The sequence below is a fragment of the Chrysemys picta genome, chromosome 5, assembly GCF_011386835.1.
Source record: "Chrysemys picta bellii isolate R12L10 chromosome 5, ASM1138683v2, whole genome shotgun sequence".
Taxonomy (NCBI): domain Eukaryota; kingdom Metazoa; phylum Chordata; order Testudines; family Emydidae; genus Chrysemys; species Chrysemys picta.
The window spans coordinates 80,352,837-80,371,763 of NC_088795.1; the positions used below are offsets into that span (position 1 = coordinate 80,352,837).

Below are 18,927 nucleotides of genomic sequence, written 5' to 3' on the forward strand. Positions count from 1 at the left end.
TTCTAAGACAAACAAACAAGTTTGTTTATGTTTGTGGGAGATACTGCTGCCTGCTTCTTATTTACAATGTCACCTGAAAGTGAGAACAGGCGTTTGCATGGCACTTTTGTAGCTGTCGTTGCAAGGTATTTATGTGCCAGATATGCTAAACATTCATATGCTCCTTCATGTGTCCGCCACAATTCCAGAAGACATGCTTCTATTCTGATGATGTTCGTTAAAATAATAGTGCATTAATTACATTTGTGACTGAACTCTTTGGGGGAGAATTGTATGTCCCCTGCTCTGTTTTACCCGCATTCTGCCCTATATTTCATGTTATAGCAGGCTCGGATGATGACCCAGCACATGTTGTTTGATTTACGAACACTGTCACTGCAGATTTGACAAAACACAAAGTACCAATGTGAGATTTCTAAAGATAGCTACAGCACTCGACCCAAGGTTTAAGAATCTGAAGTGCCATCCAAAATCTGAGAGGAACAAGGTGTGAAGCATGCTTTCGGAAGTCTTAAAAGAGCAACACTCCAGTGCAGAAACTACAGAACCCAAACAACCAAAAAAACAGTCAACCTTCTGCTGGTGGCAACTGACTCAGATGATGAAAATGAACATGCATCGGTCCACTCTGCTTTGGATCATTATCGAACAGAACCCGTCATCAGCATGGATGCATGTCCTCTGGAATGGTGGTTGAAGCATGAAGGGACATATGAATCTTTAGCATATCTAGCACATAAATATCTTGCGACACCGGTTACAACAGTGCCATACAAACGCCTGTTGACGCCACTTTCTGGTGACGTTGTAAACAAGAAGCGGGCACCATTATCTCCTGCAAGTGTAACCAAACTTGTTTGTCTGAGTGAGTGACTGAAGTAGGACTCAGTGGACTTGTGGGCTCTAAAGTTTTACATTGTTTTTTTTTATTCAGTTATTTTTTGTATATAATTTGACATTTGTAAGTTCAACTTTGATGATAAACAGACTGTTTACAAGACTACAGTACTTGTATTAGGTGAATTGAAAAATACTATTTGTTTTGTTTTTTACAGCGCAAATATTTGTATTAGAAAATAAATAGAAAGTGAGCACTTTGTATTCTGTGTTGTATTTGAAATCAATGTACTTGAAAATGTAGAAAACATCCAAAATATTTAAATAAATGGTATTCTATTATTAACAGTGCAATTAATCGCACTATTCATTTTTTAATTGTGTGATTAATCGCGATTAATTTTTTTAATCGCTTGACAACCCTAATTTTATAGGAATATTTAATTGTAATCACAGAAGTTAATAGAAGTCAGTGCAAGGTGGCTTATTTGAAACCACTTTTAACTTTTTTTTGTTAATTAACTAGATTTAATAGATTTCAAACCAGAAGGGACCATTAGATCACCTAGTCTGATCTCTTGTATTTCATAGGACCTTTAATTTCACCAAAATACCTCTGTATTGTGCCTAATGCAATTGTTTAGTCTAAACTATTGTGTGCCACAGGCAGAGAACATAAGAGACTGAAGTGACACCTGTGCCTGAGGTTCTGCAGTGGCAGGGAATTCATTAGGTGGAATATGCCCAGATGATCTTGGCAGGGGATCCACACCCCTTGCTACAGAGGAAGACAAGCTCCCTTTTCATCAGATCTGGAGGAAAATAACATCCAAACCCTAAATATGGCAATCAGTTTGACCCTGAGCATATTGGCAAGACCCACCTACCGGGCACCTAAGAAGGAGGATTCTCTGTCCTAGCTTGGAACACTAGTTCATTTTATGTGGTGCCCTGTCTCCAGCTGTGGCCAATCTCTAATGTAATAGAGCTTGTCTTCCCTGTAACAGTTATCTTCAGTTATTAGTCTTGAGTTGCTACACTTGAGCTGTCTGCAAAACAAGACTAGAGTTACACAGTGATTTGATTGGCAGCACAGAATGTTTGGATTAGCTGCTGAAGAGTTGTTGTAATTTGAGCTGTTGCATTGTCACTGCATTATTATCTGCAGCCGCAGCATGGCTCAAGTTTCAGACCACCCATTCCACCTTTCCTGACAGGACAGCTAGCTCTAGCTTAAAGCACCACTTTAATATAAATTAGAGATTTTTGTGTGCAGACAGGAGAGGGGTTAAGAGTAACATTCGAGTTATAATTCAAGGTAACTGTTGTGAAGACACTCTCTCAGAGGAAGGTGAAAAAAATAAACCAAGAATACATGTGGCCACTTGTGCTTCGGGGAGGAGAGGGAATTCCCTGGTGACCCCCATAGGCAATTGTTTGAGACCCCGTTACACGAGATTTGATTGCAATCATTATCTTAATGCGTAGATGCAAGCATTATGAGCTCGTGGAGGATATCAGATGATCATATTATTCCCATGACACATGAAAGAAGGGGATGAACGGCCTGAGACCGACCCTGTACACAAAGGCTCATAGTTTCTCAAAGAACCTGGATTAAAGCATATATTTTAGAAACAGCTAATCTCATTTTAAAGACTACAAGCTACACTGAGTCCACTGGCTCCTCTGATAAGCTGTTCCAATGTTTAATTACACTCACAGCTCGGAAATTGTGTCTTATTTCAATGTTGAATTTGTTTAACTTCAACTTGCAGCTACTGGATCTTGTTATGCCCTTGTTAGTAAAGTTGAGAAGGTTCCCACTGTCTGATACTTTTTTAATCTGTAAGTACCTATACACAGTGCTCAAGTGAACTCTTAGCTTTCTCTTTGATAAGATGAATAAGTTGAGCTCCTTAAACATCACAGTATCCTAGGTACCTAGTGCCAGTAGAGGGAGGACTTCTTGCCTATTTCTACCTGATATTTCCCTTTTTAGTATTATTGTTTATTATTAATTGTATTATCATAGCACGTCAGAGCTTCATTCAAGGTCACGGACCATTGTGCTAGATGTACACAGAGCAAAATTACACTTCCTGCCCAAAGAGCTTACAAGCTAAGTATACAACATGCGACAACAAATGGATACAGACTGTCTGATGGGGCGTACCAAATATGATAGGCATTTTGTTGAATTGAGACCAATTAATCAGACTGCTCACGTCACTTTGTAAAGTAATCTGTTCTCATTATTTACTACCCCCACCTATTTTTGTATCATCTGTAAATGTTACCAACATCAATTTTTATATTGTCGTCTTGGTCATTGTAAAAATATTAAATAGCCAAGAACTATTCCCTAGGGGAGTCTGATAGAGATGGTCCCTCCTTATTAACAACTACATGTTGAGATCTACCCATGAATCAGGTTTTTTGTCCATCTAACGTATATCCTATTAGTTCTATTTAAACTTTAAACATAAAAACTTTAAACTTCCACACAATGCAAGTTTATTAATCAAAATGTCCACAGGATCATATGGGATAGATGCATCCTCCTGATTTGTTCCAAGTACAGAACAAAAATATCTATCGAATGTTTCTGCCTTTTCTGCCTCAGTTACAATTTTAGCATCTATATCTAGCTATGGACCTATATCTGACATAGAGCTTTTTTAATTCTTAATATATTTAAAAATGCTTTATTATTGTCTTTAATTCTATTGGGTATATTTAATTGATTACTTTAGCTTCTTTTATCAGTTGCCATCTACTTCCCCCTTTATATATATAGTGTTTTATCTCCATTTCTATGTCTCTTTTTAACAATAATGGCTTCTTGTCACTCATAAGTTTTGTCATGTTTTTTGGAATTATGGATCCAATTGGTGATCCTTGAATAATTCCCAGTTTTTGCTAATGCTTCCCGCTTTGCATTTATGTTCTCAGTCAGTTGTGCGAACAGTTACTTTAAGCTTTGGAAAATGAGGGAAGTAGTCACCCTCACCTTCTGACAGGCTGCCCTCAGACCTTTTAAAGTTCCAAATATAAATATTACTGGTTGGTCTGTTTTCACGAAGTAAACGTATACATTCTGCAGCACGTCTGTGATTCTTTTGTTTGGCAGGTGTCAGTAAATCTTGAGTTGTCATGCATTATAGCTTCAAATTCTCATCTGAATACCATCATTATCTCCAGCCACATCTCTAATCCTTGGATCTTCCCTGCAATGAGCTCTATCAGGTGACATTTCTTATATAAGTAGCTTCCATCAGATATCCACTAAAGGATGCTGTGCATCCCAGGGCTTCTGCATCCAACCATCTTCTTTGTCTCCTCTCCTCCTTGGGTTACTTCTACTACTGCCTCAGTAGTTATTGTTGTTTTCTCTTCCTAATGGTCCTACTGCTAGAGAAAAAGGACAAGAATCCCTCCCAAACTCCCCGACCCAAAACTCCACTATTAGCTGTTCACTCAGCTAATGGCAGCAGGAACTTCAGTGCAGACTAGCAACCAGAGACATACTCAGAGTCCCCAGTGGGCTTGTACTGGAGCAGCTAGCCCATAGAGAAGCCCATTCTGCCATGTCTTTTCTGCTAATGTTACCTGTACAAGTTAGATTAAAGGTAGTGTTGGTATGCCTACCTGCATTACAGTCACTCCTTTGTTTGTGGGTATGTTTATACAGCAAATAGATTCCAACTGGTGACCTGGAAATTAAGGATTCTGTTGCACATTACCAGTTCTCTTTGGCATATAGTCCACCCTAGTTATTTACTTCTGATGGATACTGATATTCATCTTACAATGTCACCACATCAGGATTCCCTGGGAAAACTTCCTCCTGGTGGGGAATCCTTGACAGTCTACTCCTAAGTTGAGAGAAAAGGTGATATGAGGCAATATCTTTTATTGGACCAACTTCTGTTAGTGAGAGAGACACAAGTTGGTCCAATAAAAGATATTACCTCCCCTTGTCTCTCTAATATCCTTGGATCAACATGGTTACAACTACATTGCCTACTCCTAAATTGTTAATTCTGACAGAAATAGTTCTTTGTTTTAAATACTGTATGCACCTAACACCTTTCATATTCACAACACTTGTGTTTGTGTTTTCATGATCATTGTGATAGCTTTATTTTCTTTAACATTAATTAAAATTACCAAATAAGCCTAATATTTATCAAATGAAAACCTCCATTTTTTCCTTAGATGAGTGGCTAGTGGTTGAGTCTCAGTAGTTTAACTGTTACTAAACGAATATCATATGAAATGTATAACAAATTACTTTCTTTTGTAGATATTTCATCTACTTTTCTCATTCTTTTTGAATTAAAACCCAAAATTGCAAAGCATTAAATAATTATCATACATGTTATATAATAAACTAATTTATATCTTTGTCTCTCTGCCGATCTCCTCCTTTTTTTCACTTTCACATATGAATTTTATTGCATAATATTCTATTGAAATTCAGTAATAATTAAATGATAAAATTAATTAAACGTAAATTAGTTTTTGAAAAAAAAAAAGAGAGAGAGGTTTTGTGGTTGGCTACAGAATACATATAATTTACCTCCAGGATTGAAATGGATCATTTACTTCACTGCTAGTGTCTCAGGTAAACAACTATTGAAATAGGTTTTGAAAAATGAGTAAAACTGTGTTTAGACTGTTTTCTGTTCCATTTCATATGACTTCATCAGTTTCATACATAGGCTGATGTGCGTTTATCTGACAGTGATTTATGCAGTCAATGCTGCACGAAGGTTAAAATCTCTGTTATACTTGGGTAACTCTACTGCAATGGGTGGTTGTTGGGCCAATTTGCATTAGCTGCATAAAACATCTCCACAAGATGACTACTTCAGTGGGGTTGCTCTGGTGTAACTAAGGCCTAGTCTACACAAGAAAGTTGAACAGTTTGTGTTTTTTAAATAGATTAGTTAAACCTGTGCAAACCCCTGTTCAGACAATCTATTTTGTGTAAACCAGGCTTATCGCAGTTTAGTTGATTGGAAATCTGTTTAAGCTAAGCCAAAATAAACCATTCTTAAACCCGAATGTGTGTGTTCAGACAGTGGTTTGCACAGGTTTAACTAAATCAGTTTAAAAGCCACTTTAAGTTAGATTGTTGCAACTTTCTGGTGTCAGCAAGAGAGCATAATTGAGCCCTTTATCTGTTCCTTCCAACACAATCATTGTACCTCTTATAGCCTTCATGCTGGATCATCCCATTCTCTTCTTCCTGACTTACCATCAAAATGGAGCTAACAGGCATGGAGCCTATATGTTTAGCTTAGGCCGTGTCAGAATTGCTCCTAAATTCACTGATTTTTCACAAACTGAGGGAAGAACTCTTCCCTCCATTAGGATGCCTGTTTCCCAAGAAGCTAATTGCCATAGATGAAGAGCCAGCTTTGAAGGGAGGAGCTGCAGAATGCCTATTCTGACATTTGTGCTGGTGCAGAGAAAGTATTTTCTTTACATTTTCCAGAACTAGGAGTAATATTCAAGGCTGCAGAGCTCAAGAAGTCCATATCCATGTCATAGTCCAATAATCACAGAGGCTCCATCTACCTGTCTCAGGCCCTTAAATATAGAAAGGTGAGGAAGGCTGGTATTGTGGGTCTGACAGCCAGGAGTTCTAGTTTCTTCTTCTGACTGTGACACAAATTTCCCATGTAACACTCAGCCAATTACTTAACCTCTCTCTGCTTCAGGTTCCCCATGTATATAATCAGAATGGCAATATGTCACTATTTCACAGTGATGTTGGGAAGCTTAGTTGTTTGTAAAGCACTTTGATATTGTGTGGAAGATGCTATAAAAAGCAAACTATTGTTTAGTTATTTATCCATGAAAATAGGGGTTGAAATAGGGGTATGAGGCAACCCTAACTATGGCATCATAATCACCACTTTTATAATGTTGACATCTTCCTCACAAATCGATAAAATAAGATTGAAATGTCTGCTACAGATTTTATGGCAGGTACAAGAAATGTGGGTTCAAGGAATTGGCAAGCTAAACCTAGGAGAAAAAAAGATCAATCAATAATGACATTCATAATTTTAAAATGTCACTTTGGCAGGTAGGAATGAAAGAACCTTTAGCAAAGCTTTTGATACAGTCTCCCACATTATCCTTGCTATCAAGTTAAAAAAGTATGGACTGGATGAATGGACTATAAGGTGTATAGAATGCTGGCTAGATCATCGGGCTCCATAGGTAGTGATCAACGGCTCCATGTTTAGTTAGCAGCCGGTATCAAGCGGAGTGCACCATAGGGTTACCAACTTTCTAGTTGCACAAAACCAAACACCCTAACCCCGTCCCTTCCCCGAGGCCCCACCCCAACTCACTACATTCCCCCTCCCTCGGTGGCTCACTCTCCCCCACTTTCCCTCACTTTCACTGGTCTGGGGCAGGGGATTGGGGTGCGGGAGGGGGTGAGGGCTCTAACTGGGGGTGTGTCCAGAATGAGAGGTTTGGGGTGCAAGAGGGGGCTCCAGGCTGGGGAGTGGGACCGAGATATTCAGAGTGCGGGAGGCACTGCGGGTTGAGGCAGGGGGTTGAGGTACAGGAGGGGGTGAGGGCTCTGGCGTGGGGCTGGGGATGAGGGATTCAGGGTGTGGGAGGGGGCTCTGGGCTGGGGTTGGGGTGCAGGATGGGTGAGGGCTCTGGGGTGGGGACGGGGATGAGGAGCTGGGGGATGCTCCGGGTTTGGGGCGGGGCTCAGGGATGGGGCAGGGTCACGGGTTGGGGCACATGCTTACCTCGGGCGGCTCCCAGTCAGTGGCACAGCAGGACTAAGGCAGGCTGGCTGCCTGTCCTGGCACCATGCTGCGTGCGCCCCAGAAGCAGCCAGCAGGGCCAGGTCCTAGCCTGGGGGGCCAGGAAGCTCCCCACACCACTCTCTCCCGCAGGCACTGGTGCTCGGAGCAGGAGCAGCGCGCAAAGACCCGTGGCCCCCCACCTAGGAGCCAAACCTTCTGGCCGCTTCTGGGGCACAGCGTGATGCCAGGACAGGCAGGGACTAGCCTCCCTTAGCGCCACAGCACCTCCAACTGGACTTTTAATGACTGGGTCGGTGGTGCTGACTGGCGCCGCCAGGGTCCCTTTTCGACCAGGTGTTCCGGTCGAAAACCGGACACTGGTCACCGTAGTGCCCCAGGGGTTGGTCCTGGGGCCAGTCTTGTTCAACATCTTCGTTAATGATCTGGATGATGGGATGGATTGCACCCTCAGCAAGTTTGCGGATGACACTAAGCTGGGGGGGAGAGAGAGATATGCTGGAGGGTAGGTCCAGACTAACCTAGACAAATTGGAGGATTGGGCCAAAAGAAATCTGAGGTTCAACAAGGACAGGTGCAGAGTCCTGCATTTAGGACAGAAGAATCCCATGCACTGCTACAGGCTGGGGACCGACTGGCTAAGCAGGCAGTTCTGCAGAAAAGGACCCGGGGATTACAGTGGATGAGAAGTGGGATATGAGTCAGCAGTGTGCCCTTGTTGCCAAGAAGGCTAATGGCATATTGGGCTGCATTAGTAGGAGCATTGCCAGCAGATCGAGGGAAGTGATTGTTCCCCTCTATTCGGCACTGGTGAGGCCAGTTTTGGGGCCCCCACTACAGAAAGGATGTGGACAAATTGGAGAAAGTCCAGTGGAGGGCAACAAAAATGATTAGGGGGCTGGGGTACATGATTTATGAGGAGAAGCTGAGGGAACTGGGCTTATTTAGTCTGCAGAAGAGAAGAGTGGGGCGGGGGGGGGGGGATTTGATAGCAGCCTTCAACTACCTGAATGGGGGTTCCAAAGAGGATGCAGCTTGGCTGTTCTCAGTGGTACCAGATGACAGAACAAGAAGCAATGGTCTCAAGTTGCAGTGGGGTAGGTTTAGGTTGGATATTAGGAAAAACTATTTCACTAGGAGGGTGGTGAAGCACTGGAATGGGTTACCTAGGGAGGTGATAGAATCTCCATCCTTCGAGGTTTTTAAGGCCCGGCTTGACAAAGCCCTGTCTGGGGTGGTTTAGTTGGGGTTGGTCTTTCTTTGAGTGGGGGGTAGACTAGATGACCTCCTAAGGTCTCTTCAAACCCTAATCTTCTATGATTCTGTGAATCTTAAGACAAGCAATTTGTAGATATAACTAATTTTCAGTAGTTCTAATATTGTAAAACTCTATGGAACCCACCCACTTGTCATGTTATATTTACCTATCATACTTACATAATTTGTAAGAATTTTTTATCTCCTCTTAAATTTTTTCATGATTTTTTGATTCTATGTGATTCTAAAAGACCTTAAGACTGTGGGGCACTGATTCTCCACTAGGTTTAAGCCATAATTGGACACAGTGGAGAGTAACTACTTCAGCACCCTGATTCAGAGACTTAAAAGAGGGTCGAATTCTGCACTCCAATCTATCTTACAACATTGTCTAATCTTTGACATTCTAGTTCTTTTTCAAGCCATACGTTTTAATTATAGTCTTTAAGGAGGAAATATCATCTTATTGTTATACTATCGTATGGCATTATTTTGATGAGCGTCTACATGTGGTGTCTTGAAGTCTCTATAGAATTACTACACCTCTACCTCGATATAACGCTGTCCTCGGGAGCCAAAAAATATTACTGTGTTATAGGTGAAACCGCGTTATATCAAACTTGCTTTGATCCACAGGAGTGCGCAGCCCCGCCCCGTTCCCCCCCACCCCCCGAACACTGCTTTACCGCGTTATATCCAAATTCGTGTTATATCGGGGTAGAGGTGTATAAGTAATATGTCTACACGCAAATGTAGACCACAGACACTGGCTTGAAGTAGCTGGTCTGTGAGCTGGGCAGATATGCAGAAATAGCCCCAACCCCTACTCCACAGAGGTGCTGTATATCTGCAGTAGTGTTGGAATAATTTTTATAGTAGGGTGCTGAAGGCAGAAACAATGTATTTGAGTTTTTCTTATTACTTCAACCCAGTGGGTGTGGTAACACTCCTAATTTCAGCATCTATGTATATCTGTGTAGCTATCTTCAGAATGGCTCTGTGCAATGGCAGATCTTAGATCCTAGCTCCATCCTGCAGGCTTTGTATCTTCCTTACACCCAACCCTCTTTTGTACAGCAGATCTACATCACTTGTATTACAAATGGGCTCTCTGTTTTCGTGAAGGAGGGAGCTGGATCTGCTTTCTATGGTATGGAAATAAAATGCCAGACAAAAAGAAAATGGCTTTCAATTGAAGTTTTAAATGAGAAGACAAATTGAAGAGGTGGAGAAGTTCCAGAATAATGTTTCAGTGGATGGGAACTGCAGAGAAAAAGGCTCTTGCATCAATCGTAGGAAGTTTGTACCAGAGGAGGGGGATAATGCTAGACAAGTAGAGCAATTGAACGGAGGAAAGAAAGAAAGAAAGAAAGATATGATTTATGAGACAAACATTACTTTAGATTATCCAGTAAAGGAATAGGATTTATTTTCATATACTTGTGGTATGGCTCCCTGTTGTGTTAGTAATCATATATATATGCACCATAGTTAATTCTGTGACAGTTGATAATTAGCTCCTAATCTAAATCAGATAAAATTTTAAATAGACTTGAAAACAAAATCTTTCCAAGCTTTAGCCTGTTAAATTATCCAGTAGCTGGCTTGTTAAAATGTGCCTTAAAGCCTTCCATAGTGATTTTTATCATATGTGATGACACCTATTGGTGTTGGTAAAGACTAAACTGATTAATTGTATGCTGCCTGATTGGTAATTTTTCTTGTTAATTTAGTAGAGGTTTTTGTTTTATTTTTTAAACTCAACAAAACTGTATGGACTGTTTTAACCCTGCCGCTCTCTAAAAGGCATATTTCAACCTTACTATAATTTAGACACTTCGTTTCACACGGCAGCAAAGTAATTAACCAAACCCCTTCACTGGAAATGGGAATGGTCTTCTAAGAAAAGAAGATGCAAAAGCATAGAGTTTTATTTTCCTGTGTTAGGCTAACAGCTCTATCCCTAATGCTCATGAGGGTGAGAAATTATTAGTTGCTAAATTACTATAATATGGATTATTAGAGACTATCAGAAACATGCAGCAATAATTGGTTTTTAGTCTCAATAGACTTTTTTTAATTTCTGTACCCCTTTATTATGGGTTTAATAGTATGGTTCAAGTCATTGCAGATTGTGTATTCAGTTCCAGCAAATAGAGAATCACATCTGAAGGTCATATTACTCAGCTTAAGAATCACTGCTTGCGTTCAGAGTGTAAGGAAATGTAACCCTAGTCTGTTATTCTGTTTAATACATACATTTGTATTAATAACATGTCAATACATTACTTAAAAAATGTTGAACTACATTCAAAGACTGACAATGTGTATGTGTTGAAGCCAAATCCATTCAGCATCTAGTTAGATCCTACCTAAGTCTGACAACTTTTTATGTAACTATTGTCAGGCACATCCTTAGCCCCAGATCATTAAAAATAAAACAGCTTGCTTTCTGACCTCTGACTTATTAGCTATGGCTATTATGTGCTTTTAGTTTAGGAACAAAATATTTCCACCACTGTTTTGGTGGCACGACTTTCTGATCACCTGTGACTTACTCCAAAATGTAGTTGTACCACATAGTGTGAAATTGGAAAATCTGTTCTGTGTGTGTTCTAATGGATGTAACGGTCATTAAGTATATGAGTCTTCTGACGTTGTAATCAGATGTGATTCAGTCTGCTAAATATCCATGAAGCAACATCTGCTTCACAGAGTGACCTTCTGCTAAAGAATACTTAGCATCTATTAGCAGATCATAGTGCAGAGCTGCCTTATTTGAAATGCACTAAACTAGAGTAGTCTACTGCTGTTTAGCAACTAGCTTGTAATAATTTATTGCAGTTAAATAAAGCTTAAAAAAATCCATTAAATAATTATAGGGATTATATGCATTTCGAAAACCTTTGTGTTCTACTGAAATTACCCATTTAATTTCAGGGTTGGTTTGTTAAAAAAAGCTGAAATCTAAAGGCACATTAGGGGATCTGTCAGATGCTGTTTTCTGTAGGTGTTAATAAAATCAGATAAAAAAACTGAAACAAATTAAAACCAAAAGCAGTTTTCCCATCTGTTGTATATTAATTAGAACTTTGTGTATCAAGGGTAAACTTGCTCTTAGAGAATGTCACTGAATGCCTTCTAATAGAATAATATGCAAATATATTTTAGATGATGGGATTATATTCAGTTTCTCATTCTGCTTTGGTTGTAGCAAAAGCCAGGGTGATGTATAACAAACTTCAATTTTCTTTCTTCCCAGAGCAACCGCCAAATAACCAAGGCCAGTCGACCCTGCAACCTTTGCCACCTTCTCACAAGCAGCATTCAGCACAGCATCATCCATCTATCACCTCCCTTAACAGAAACTCATTGACAAATAGGAGGAATCAGAGTCCGGCCCCGCCGGCTGCTTTGCCCGCCGAGCTGCAAACCACACCCGAGTCCGTCCAGCTGCAGGACAGCTGGGTCCTTGGCAGTAATGTGCCACTGGAAAGCAGGTAACCATTTAGAGACCTATAAGAGTGTAGAATTTATAATGAAAACACTTAACTAAAAGAGAAATAACCAGCCAGTTGTATTTCCTCGTATTCAATCAGCAAAATTAAAAGTTGAGAAATATAAAAATAAATGTAGCTATTTTTGTTACTGCCCCTCTCTCCAAAACCCATATTGTGAGTGACTTTTCACAAGACTGTTTTCTTTTGCCATGTTTATCACCTCATGATTGGACTTTGGGGATGTCTTAATTTTGTGGACAATCATTTCCTCCTGTGTTTATAATCCTTATTGGTTATGATTATTGTGAACTTGTTGATCACCCTTGTTTGCCAGACATATATGAGCCAAACCAATGCTGCTGTACAGATCAGCTCATCAGGGAAGGGGCTTTCGTAGTGTTTTTCCAGCACTCTAGTCCTTGCCCCTTTGGCAAGACCCTAAGCAATTAGGGTGAGTCCAAGCTTTATGGTTTGGTGGGCCAAGAGAATTCACTTTCTCATTACATACTACGTAGTTTGTCTCTCTTGTTTATCACTGTTTATCATTTTGCAAGAGCAAATAAAATGGGCAGATAATTTCGTTTTAGTTAAAGATTTATATGTAAAGATTTTTTGAAGGATTTATTAGCATAGAGCTAAATTTTCCTTTGGTATTAATTAACACTCACTGAACAGTCAATCAGCACTAATTCACTATTGTCACTCAGAAATTTTTTATTAAAGAGAAAAGAAATTTTCCAATTGAGTCATCAAACTGAATATGCATAATTGCATTGTAGTTGGCAATAATTATTTTGACAAATATTTATGAAATATATGTCAAGTTCATTCTTTGAAGCCTTTTCCATTATAGATGTATAGCAGGCTGAACAATACTCAAATCAGATTTTGACTCATTTAAAACATATGACCTACAGCTAGACACTACAGTAGGGAGCTTTGTCATTCCAGGGGTTTCAGACAATAGGTTCAAATCTTCCTTTCCAACCATGTTTTGGGAATAAAACAAGACTCGGCTACTCTATTTCTTACCTTTCTTGAAAACTACTGTGTATTTTTTTTATGATATGCAGTCACTGTGGGACAGGATTACACTGGGTTTTCCCTGTTCGCATTATTTATTAACCATATTAAGTCCACTTACAGAATAAGTGAATGGGTTTTGGGGAAGAGCTCACTGCTAAGATATTCAGCCTTTTCAGGACAGCCTGTGAATCTGCGGTATATTCATGTTATTCTTGATGCTTGCTTTGCTTGCTGGGGTCGGCACAGGAGAAAAACAGACATCTATTTTTCACTGTGTGTGTAAAAAGGAGGATATACATTTTAAACTAGGATGCCCTTCCCAAACTGGATGGAATATTTTTGCAAAGTACACTTGTCACATCTTTTAAATGTTGCTAATCTTAACATCTGACAGTGTTTGAACATTCACTTCCTGAACCCTTAAATATCAGCTGAAATGTGAAAAATCTCACATTGTAACCAACACAACCCTACTGTAGTTTCTCTAATAGTCTCACTTGGTTGGAACTCTTGAGGTGAAGAACGAGTCTTATTTGTCATTGATTTTGTCTTTTTTAGTTAAGATCCCCTATAGAGTGTGATTCTCAGGCTCAATTTCAACTATATTAACAACTTTATCTGGGTTAGGTCTCTGCCTTTATGTTTCTCTATATAGTGATTTGTTTCATCTCTAGCAAATATTTTAGCTTTTGCCCATACTCAGCTTTTTTTATCTAACTTAGATGTCCTGCAATTTTTCCACAACTGTCATTTAAAGACAGAAAATGTGAAAGTCAGTTGTATGTAGATAACCATTCTTCTATCTCTGTAGGCACAGGTTGGTGATGACTGATCAGTGAATGATATATGACTCACTCCTGTGAATAGCTCAGTAGTGTGTAGGCTGCTTTTGTGTATATGTACATGAGAATGTATGTGGAAAGGTGTTTTAGCATCCATCCTTTTGGAGAAGTTCTCATTTTGATTTTGGAGGTGGATTTCTAGATATATATTGTATAAAGTTGGATGCAGTTTTATATTTAATAGAATATTTGTTGTTTTGCTATTTCTGTCTTCTGTCAATATTTGTAGTGTAAAACACTGCTGTTACTAAAGGTTTAAACTGTGAGGTGACTGGTCAATAACATGCAGCAGGGATTCATGGCCTTTTGATATAAAGGCTTCTCTTTCCTTAAAGTTTTATGAGGACTTAAAACCAAACCCTCCATTGCATGAGTCCCTCCTTTCAACTCTCCATATCCCCTTTACATGATAGTGAGGTTACTGAGAGTAAGCAACAAATAACTTTCTTCTGATGGGAGTAAATAAAACCTTTTTTTTCTTTTAACCTCTGATTTCCTACCCCCTGCATGACATCTTTTTAGGTCATTTGAGAGCCTGGCCTATTTGCCTCTTCCCCATCTCCTCCTGTGAGTATGGTCAGCTGTAGGAGCAATATACCTGCTGGGAAAATCAAAATAAGATCAATCTAATAACAACTTTTGAAGGAATGTAGTAGCAAGGCTGTACACAGTAACTCTCCTTTTTTGTCCTTTGAACCCCTGTTTGGGAAGCCTAAATCTAAAGAAATTGTGCAGATAATTAACTGCATGCCTCTCATTATAAATATGGGTTAAATAGCTTAGTAATTACTTATTAGGTGTTAATAAAATGGTTCATTTGTAGTCATTTAATAAAATATTTATTAACATCCTACTCTGTGTGAATATCTTCTTGAGTATTGATATCTCATTAGTTATATTTCCATATCTTTTACCTTGTAGCTTGGTAAATGCTTTGCAAATTATTAATGTATGAAATTGCATATTGAATTACTTCTTCCTTAATACTGCTTGTCTTTTAAATATCTAAACATACTAAAGCTCTTTAAAGCAAGGTCACTTGATTATGTTTCTTAGGGTATGTCTATACTACTTGCCGGATTGGCGGGCAGCGATCAATCCAGTGGGGGTCGATTTATTGCGTCTAGTCTAGATGCAATAAATCGACCCCCGAGCGCTCTCCCGTCGACTCCTGTACTCCACCGCCACGAGAGGTGCAGGCAGAGTCGACGGGGGAGCGGCAGCAGTCAACTCACCGCAGTGAAGACACTGCGGTGAGTAGATCTAAGTACGTCGACTTCTGCAACGTTATTCACGTAGCTGAAGTTACATAACTTAGATCGATTTTCCCCCTCCCCCCCAGTGTAGTCCAGGCCTTAGAGAAATATTCAAGGCAGAATAAGGTAAATTGAAATTTACATCTCTCATGAAAGCAAAATTAATGCTTGTCTCAGTAAATTTTCCCAGCACTATTTGGGAATTTTAAATAGAACCTGAATCCATGTTCATGGAAAAATTCCCAGGCTCCACTTTTGAAATGTAGCTCTTAGAATATTGTAATTTTATCTAACATCTATATTAAGGTATGTGTGAGTCAAAAAAGAGCATCTTTGACTCATGATTAGTTGAATTTGCTATATGAGGTGTTTAATTTGTCAGAGAAGGTGGAATTATATTTTGTATAATGGACTGTGAACTATGTTGTCAGCATTCAGGCAGGCCAAAAAACTAAACACAATTTTTATAGTTGTATGTTAATACTGTATTGCCTTTTCTCAGGCTTCAACTATAATTAAAAATAAAATAAGTGGGAACATTACACTGTTTTAAATTAATTATCTGCTAATTTTATTGTGGAGAAGAAAAAGAAAATTGTTGAAGAAATAATTGATTGGCAAATATTTCCACACCTTTGAAGCATTTAATTAAATCACTAACAGTCTAAAAGGCAGCATTGCAAAAAATTGCATAGATTTGTCATTTCTAAATCAGTCAGCAAACTAGACCAAGACTTCTTTTAAGAATATGAAGGTTTCGGGAACTGTTCAACCATGATGAAGCATTTCTACTACTAGACAAGAATGTGTTTTTATTGGGGCGATTTCCAGTTAAACTAGTGCCTTTAATATTGATTAAGACACTGAGAAACAGGGTATTAATCATTTGTAGGGAAGCCGTAAATCAATTTGTATAAAGTCTGACTGCCTCCAAAAGTACAATGTACTTCAGAGAAAAGGAGTTAAGTCTCTAAAAGTTTATGGACTTGATCCAATAATACAACGTTCACTTTAGTCAAATTCAAGATCTCTTCAGTCAGCTTCCCAGTTCTTCTCATGTGAACTTGATCAAATTGGATAAGCTGTATTCATGATTTACTTCTATTTACATAATTTTAATAAGTAAAGTTGCTAGCATTGCATTTAGTGATTTTTAAAAAGTACAGTCTCCTCAATTTGAAAACTTTCAATCTAATTTACTGTTTTTGTATCTTATCTCTGTATGTAGAAAATTAGGAAATCAAGCAGTTCTTGCAAATGGTCATGACAGCCTTATAGAGATGGATGTGTTTACTCCAACATGCCACGATAACAGTTATGGGGATGGGTAGGTGACTCTAAGTGTTTATATGATGCTAGCTGCTGACACAGAATGAAAGATGTGACTTCAAAATCTGATTAAATTGTCCAAATAACATTTGGGATGATCTCTCCTATCTTCTGGTTCAGTTTTAAAAATTACATTACATTTTAAGCTATTGTAGTTTTTATTATTGTAAAAATAAAAGTACATTAAACTTTGCCATATTTTGTGAGCTTATATTTAAGAAAACAAGTATCTGATGGAAATTGAGTACACAGCTTCCAGAATCAGGCCATTAATCTATAAGATATTTACTATTCAGCTGCTTTTTATTAAATAAATATTACGAAATGTTATTACAGTAAAATCACAGATCAAAGAGAGAGAATCTCCAATATTCAAAATTATATTTTTAATTTTTGCATTAACTTTTTAAACCACCCAGTGTAAAATCTGAGTGGCTAATAAATATGTCTGGTAATAGAGACTTCCATGTAGGTAAAAATTTTAAAGTAAATATTTCAATAAATTTCTGAATATTTTTTCTCTATACAACTTTTCCATATGTATTTAAGTTTTTATATTAATATATATCTTCTATTTGGACTACATTTCTGCAGTGCTGACAATTTATTGCCACATCATGCAGTATATTTAGATTCAAACCCCAAAAAAGAAATAACTGAGAAAGAAACACAGCTTCTAAGAATACAATGCTACTTGATAGTACAAAATGATGAATTTCAGAAGTAAACTATTCATCATAAATCTGTTCTGTTGTCCTTTTGTTAATAATATGGTTAAAACAAAAGCTAGTATGTCCTAATTTTGACACCATCACTCATGTTGCTTATCACCTTACTCTAAAAACAGTCCCATTGCAATCAGTGATGCCACAAAACATAAGACCTGAGTAAGGGGATCAGTATCTAATCTTCAATAACTAGTTAATATAAAAATATTCCACTATAAGTGAATCTACTTCAACTTCCAACAGCCCTTTTAATTTCCAGTTAGTCAAAGATGAACATCTATATGATAGTTTTGTATTAAATTTATCTAATTAATTTTAATCAAAATTGAAGAGATTACAAAAAGCCACTATAAATTCTTAAGATTTTTCTGGTTTTTTAAACTAAACATGTAAGTATATTATAATAAATAAAAAGGAATAAATGCTGCTATTTTCTCTAGGGATCATGTACCACACAATGCTCATGCAAATAAGTAACTGCTAACTAGCAGACTTAATAGAAACATACAGATTCATATTATATATGTTTGTAATAGGCAACCCAAATGCATATATTTTGGCAAATGGAGATGAATTATGTGAAATTACATTTAGCTGATACTAATTCAGGTAACACAGCAATAAAATGTATCTTGTTTGTAAGCTTTTCATTTTTAAAATTACTATAGCAGGGATCACCTCCTGGTGTGAAAGTTGTCCAAAGATGATAACACATCAGTTCAAAAGCGTAATAGATTTGAGAATACAGTATGCTATCAGCATGTAGATGCAGTTTATCAACCACACTAACACACTGTGTCACAGCTAGAATCATTTTATATTTGTTCTTTTGTTTTCATGTTGTGTGTATTATTTACTTTATAATATGCTGTTTCTTAAGGATTGCTTAACTTTGCTATTTTTTATTTGCCCGGTGAAGAGCATATTAATATACTGAATTTGAAATAATACTAAAAAAGACATTCTAAAGTAAGCTATAAGGATGCATATGCCTAGTCCTTAGCAATAGTATCTTATTTGACTTACAGAATGTGCACAGTTGATTAATTATTATAAGACAGTTTGAAATTTCAAAGTGCATCTTATTGTTTTGTTTTGTTCAGTTTGCTTTACCTTAGGGCACTATTCTAATCTCAGATATGTGACTATATATCACTATATATTTTGTAAAATAAGCTACATTGCTTTTGTGTGAAAGACCTGTTTTCTCTCTTTAACCTATTCTAATCTGATACCCTCACTACGAGTTATCGAAATCCCAAAATTTGAGTACCCAGAGAAGATTCAACATCAGTAAAATTAAATTAAAATTGCATAACAGTTTCCATTTTAACCTCTTATTTATA

General features: G+C 38.0%; 1 protein-coding gene across 35 annotated transcripts in view; it reads left to right on the top strand.

Moving 5' to 3' along the window:
• The window catches only part of TENM3 (teneurin transmembrane protein 3), a 2,213,160-nt gene that overhangs the window by 2,017,269 nt on the left and 176,964 nt on the right, over positions 1-18,927 (top strand). For 18 of the 35 annotated variants that reach the window (XM_065596701.1, XM_065596700.1, XM_065596702.1 and 15 more), the window contains 2 exons: positions 12,163-12,400; positions 16,753-16,851. In XM_065596701.1, coding sequence (XP_065452773.1) covers positions 12,163-12,400; positions 16,753-16,851 — 337 coding nt within the window. The remainder of the gene's footprint in view (positions 1-12,162; positions 12,401-16,752; positions 16,852-18,927) is intronic. The other 17 variants (XM_065596709.1, XM_065596710.1, XM_065596715.1 and 14 more) reach the window with 1 other exon arrangement.